A 5,787-nucleotide genomic window follows, 5' to 3' on the forward strand; every position below is an offset into this window, starting at 1 on the left:
TCACCTTAGTCTTTAAAACGACATCAATGTGTTTTAGCACTTTGAAGAGGTCCTTGACAGCAGTGTTCCCCATTGCAACATGCCTTTTGATTTCTTGATGACCTTGGTTGTTAATTGTGGAGCCCAGCAAAATGAAAATTATTGACAATTTCAATCTTTTCTCCATCTATCATGATGTTGGTCCTGTGGTGAGAATATTTGTTTTCTTGATTTTGAAATGTAATTTATATGGAAGACTGTAATCTTTGACCTTCAAGTGTTTTAAGTCCCCCCCATTTTGAGCAAGCAAGGTTGTGTCATCTGCATAAAACACAGGTTGTTGATGAGTTATTTTCTAATCCTGAAACTACATTCTTCATCATTCTCTCTAACTTCTCAACAATTTGCTCTGCAAATAAAGTGAATAGGTGTGAGAAATGATAAAACTCTGACACACACCTTCCCTGATTTTAAATCATGGGGTGTTTGTTCCTTTGTTCTTTTGATTAACAGCTTCTTGGTCTAGGTATATGTTTGCATGAGCATAAGTAAGTGTTCTGGGATTCTCATTCTTCTCAATGTCAGCCATAATTTGTTATGATTCACACGGTCAAATGCCTTTGCATAGACAACAAAACACACACAAATATCTTTATGGTAGTCTCTGCTTTCAGCCAAGATCCATCTGACATCAGCAATGGTATCCCCTATGCCACTGCCTCTTTTCAATCCAGCTTTAATTTCTGGCATTTCCCTGTTGATGTACTATTCCAATCATTTTTTTAAATAATCTTCAGCAGGATTTTACTTGCATGTGATATTAATATTATTCAATACTTTTCACATTCTGTTGGATCACCTTTCTTGGGAATGGTAACAAATATGGATCTCTTCTAGTCAGTGGGACAGGCATCATCTTCCAATTTCTTGGCATAAACTGCCAAGCATGTCCAGGGCTGCCAATGGTTTGTTGAAATGTGTCAGTTGATAGTCCATAAGTTCCTGGGGCCTTTTTTTTTAATACCTTCAGTGAAGACTGAATGGTTTGGTTTCTTCACTATTGTGTGCTGTAGAGTTAGAATTGAGCCATAGCTGACCCTCTAGCAGGTTCCAGAGGCAGTTTATTATACAGGAGGAGATTGCCCATTCATCTCCCATAGAGCAGCTGGTAACATTGAACCAACTGTGTGCCTTCAGGATTGGAGCACAGCTTATGTCACTAGGCCACTACAGCTCCCTAACCCTAACTCTATGGTAATTTCTTCATTATCATTGATTATTGGTTATATGCTTCTTCCTAAAATGTTTCAGTGTTGGCCAATTCTTTTTGGTACAGTGATTGTGTGCATTTTCTTTTTTTATGCTTCCTAAATAAAAATATGTATATATAGATATAGATATAGATTATATAGATATAGATGATATATAGATGATAGAGATATAGATGATATAGAAATAGAAATAGAAATAGAACAAGGGCTGAGTGGGGATGGTTGAATCTAACCTGTATCATCTCCAAAAAGGGGAACTGTCCCCAACAACATCCACACCATAAAACCAATTCTCCTGAAAGCAGACATGCCCTCCGCACTTCAAACTTTTTCTGCTAACTCTAATACCAATCTTACTGCTCTACTGGGTTGAAAATCCATTGCAATAGGTACAGAGTACACAGAAACATTCTCATGTTTATGAGGTTCATTAGGGAAGTTAACAATTTCAGTTGGCAACAGGATACAATTTCTCAGTCAGGACATCTTCTGAATTGTGCACATAGATCTGTCAGACTTCAGTCTCACAGCTTTAGGCCAGTGTTACAAAGCTCTTAGCCCTACCAGTTTTGGCTCTCCTACTCAATCCTCCAACAAACTTGTACAAAGGCTCCTACTTCTGGTTCCATAAAGTTCAATCATTCCGTTCCCAGCCTCATTTCTGTCATGTTTTTCAACTACCAGCCATTCTTGTCCCAAGCTTTTAAATCCAGTCACCCACGGGTAAGGGAAGTACACTAAGCCTTTCTGTACAGAAACATCCACTTGTCCGCACCCTAGTGGCTTCGCTGTCTCCAAGTCCTTGAGTTCAGCCTGATAAAGCAAGATGTGTCGGCACATCTGCCGGCAGAGAGCAGAAATATTCTAGGCAGAACCAGAAAAGGTTATAACTTTCCTTGTAGTCACCAGGAGTTTGAACTGGGGTAGGTGAATGATTACACTATTAGGATCACAAGAAATACATCTTTGCATTTAACTGCAGGATCACCACCATGCCACTACCTTTCCGTCATAAACTAATTTTAAATGCCATTGTCACTTTCCTGAAGGTTTATAAAAATGCCAACTTATTACGGTATATCTAGAGGTAACATATTACCATCTCCACTTGGGGACACGGAGCCTGGTTAAAGAATAACCCTATGTCCCTTGCAGCTGGGATGCTACAGAATCAAGTCTTCTTCTATGTGATGCTTTCGCTAGCACTAGATTGCCTTGTTCCTCAACTGAGGCAAAAGGTGCAATTCAAAATGGAAGCCCGGTGCTCAACAATGGGCAAAGGTGACCTAAGGATTCATGATGTTGCTGTTGTTCATTGTTATGTGCCCTTGAGTCAGAACCAACCCATAGCTGACCCTCTGGCGGGTTTTTAGAGGCAGTTAATCGTACAAGAGTTTGCTCATTTTCCTCCAGGCGAGCAGCTGGTAGATTCGAACCCCGTGCAGCTTCTTTGCATTAGCCCACCAGAGTTCCCTAAGGACTTATGGGCTGTGAATTTACTATTTACAATGATCTCCTTTAGTTCTCACACTTAATATACGTATTATCATAAGACTGATTTAACACATACTGGATCCAAGACCGGAAAAGCATAAGGAACTTTCGAAAAGTGTTATCTTGTGGTTGACTGGCACAGGTCAGTTTCCCTGATCGTGCAAATAAAACTGTTGTGATCCTTGGGTTTGTCAGTTTCCATTCGCTCCCCAAATCCGCTAGCATTATCCATTTTAATCCGGAAGCTCGAGGAAACCTGCCGGGCAGCATAGCAACACGCAACGCCCAATAGCAAAGTAGCAATGGCAGCGCGTCAAGTGCATTGGCCTGAATCGAACCGGATATCCTGCGCGGAAGAAGACACTTCCAGCAAGAGGCGCCAATCCCGGTCCTGCACCTCCACGTGTGGTCTGTTGAGGAGCAGAGGCACCGTGATTCCCTGGGTCGTACTGTCGGGTGCGTGCTCATGCCTTCCCCCAGGTGGTCTCCTCTCGGCTGTGCCCCCGGAGACGGCGCCTCTGCAGCAGTGCCCACTCCCGGCCCCGCTGGCGGCCAGTGCTGCGTCTGCCCTCAGCCCGGGACTGGCAGGCGCCACGGACCAAGCCTTCACTCTTTGTTTGGAGATCCAGGGATAGAGGGAGATGGAGGCTTCAATATTCACATCGTTTTTACACAAATGACTTCTTAATGTGTGTGTTTCATGCCAGCGTGACACTTCCGTAGGCAGCGCCGGCTGCTCAGACAACGCCTGGCATCTGCTCTCCGCCCGCCCACCCTCCGTTGCCTGGCGCTCGCACTCTTCTCAGAACAGCGCGCGCACCACCAGCCGAGACGGCGCGGGGGAATCTGCCCCCGCTCCTGGCGGCTGGCATTCCACAACGCGGAGACTTCCCATTCATAAAAATGCCCATGCACACTGGGTTCCCGCTCTCCCCACCGCTGCATCCTTAGCCCCAGGACAGGCCGCATGGAGGGACCGAGGCTGCGCTCCCGCGCTTGCCTGGGGCTCCTCGCTTTCCTGGGCTCGCCTAGTACCCTCACTCGAGTCTGTGTGGAAGGCTGACAGGGCCCGCAAACGCGCGCCCTTGTCTGCAGTGAAGAGATAAAAACGGCTTGCGGTTCAGTTGGGGAATCGCACCTCGGCCTTTGCAGGCTGTCGGACATCTTGCCATTTGCATTTTTTTTTCCACCCGAGCGTTTGACTAACCATGCTGCCTGTTCCTTTCCAAACCACTGCCTTTTTAGGTCCCAGTCTTTACGGTCTTTTGCTTAGGGTGGGGGTAGAGCAGGAGCGGCCCAGGCGGTGGGAGGAGCAGGGCGGGGCGGGGATTCAAGCTGCAATCTTCGTCCAAATAACGCATCTTCTCTAAGGACGACCCTCCCGCAGAAACACTTGAAATTGCCCCTGGAATGCCCAACAGTGAGCATCGTGAGGCCAAATTCGCTCCGCTGTCGCTTCCTCCCTCCTCCTCCCCAATACTCTGCGCTCTAGAAATTACAACTCGGTGTGTGGCGCGGGGAGGAAGAAGCGACAAGAGGAAGGCGGGGACGGGGTTCCCGGGCCAGCCCGCGCTCGCCCGCCCCTGCTGGCTGCAGCGTCTCGCCGCCAAGGTCAGAGGCGCCACAGGAGCAGCGGCTGCGAACCTGGAAAGCAAGGAACCCCAGTGGCAGGAACAAGCCCGCGCGCAGTGGGCACATGCCCGCAGCATCCGGGAGAGGCCTGGCCGGGGCTGCGCGGAGGTTCGGCGACCGCGGACCTTGCTAGGTAGCCGCGTACGTGCACGCACAGCCCCCGGCCCACCTCCTGCGCGCGGGCGCTGTCCGCTGCCTCCCGGTGCTGAACCCGGCCGGCGGCTGAGACGCGTGTGCACCTGCAGACCCTCCTTCCCGCCGCCCCTTCTTGGCGCGGGTGGGGCGGGCTGAGAAGCTCCGGACGCCGGTTGCCCAGTGGAGTTGAAAAGGGAGGAGAGCAGGCGGCAGCCCGGCTGGTCCAGCTGTGCAGCGGAGAACCGCGCTGCAGCCGCGGGCGGTGCCAGAGCTGATCCCTGCAGAGCACGCGAGGCAGGCCAAGCCAAGGCGGAGAGCAGGCTACCCTGGACTCAGCCTCGGGTGCAAGCCTCAGGGCCAGGATCCCACCGGCAGGTGAGAATCTTGACCTTACGTGCCTCGGGGCGGTGGCCACAGACAGAGAAAGGGGCGTGCCGCAGGCCGGGGCGGGCATGCCTGTGTGATGCCTCGGTCTCCGCGCCTTCGCCGCCGACCACCGCACCGCCGTCCCCCGGGCTCTGGCCGTCCGTACTGCTCCTGTCCCTACCACAGGCGCCGCGATGGAGGAGGAGCTCAAGTGCCCGGTGTGTGGCTCCCTGTTCCGGGAGCCCATCATCCTGCCTTGCTCGCATAACGTCTGCCTGCCCTGTGCTCGCACTATCGCGGTGCAGACCCCCGACCACGAGCAGCACCTGCCGCCACCGCTCGCGCACTCCAGGGGCGCCGCCAACGCGCCCTCCTCGGACTACGACGCGGCGCCAGGGCCTGCGGGAGGCAGCGGGGGCGCGGCTGGCGGCGGGGCGGGCAGCAGCGGGGACCACGCGGACAAACTGAGCTTGTACAGCGAGACAGACAGCGGCTATGGCTCCTACACGCCGAGCCTCAAGTCCCCTAACGGGGTCCGCGTGCTACCCATGGTGCCCGCGCCCCCTGGCTCCTCGGCTGCCGCGGCTCGGGGCGCCGCCTGCTCCTCCCTGTCCTCCTGCTCCTCCAGCTCCATCACCTGCCCGCAGTGCCACCGCAGCGCCTCGCTGGACCACCGCGGCCTGCGGGGCTTCCAGCGCAACCGGCTGCTGGAGGCCATCGTGCAACGCTACCAGCAGGGCCGAGGGCCTGCGCCCGGGGCGGCCTCGGTGGCCATCTGCCAGCTGTGCGACCGCACCCCGCCCGAGCCGGCCGCCACGCTCTGCGAGCAGTGCGACGTGCTGTACTGCGCGGCCTGCCAGCTCAAGTGTCACCCGTCCCGAGGACCCTTCGCCAAGCACCGCCTGGTTTC

The 5,787-nt window shown here is 52.8% G+C and overlaps 1 protein-coding gene across 1 annotated transcript in view; it reads left to right on the top strand.

The window, feature by feature from the left end:
* Window positions 1–5,071: 5,071 nt before the first annotated feature.
* TRIM67 (tripartite motif containing 67) overlaps window positions 5,072–5,787 on the top strand; it is a 43,218-nt gene continuing 42,502 nt past the window's right edge. The window contains exon 1 of the mRNA XM_006902889.1: window positions 5,072–5,782. Within this exon, the coding sequence (XP_006902951.1) occupies window positions 5,072–5,782 (711 nt within the window). The remainder of the gene's footprint in view (window positions 5,783–5,787) is intronic.

Source organism: Elephantulus edwardii, unplaced genomic scaffold (genome assembly GCF_000299155.1).
Source record: "Elephantulus edwardii isolate Elephantulus edwardi_28Jun2011 unplaced genomic scaffold, EleEdw1.0 scaffold00466, whole genome shotgun sequence".
NCBI lineage: Eukaryota > Metazoa > Chordata > Mammalia > Macroscelidea > Macroscelididae > Elephantulus > Elephantulus edwardii.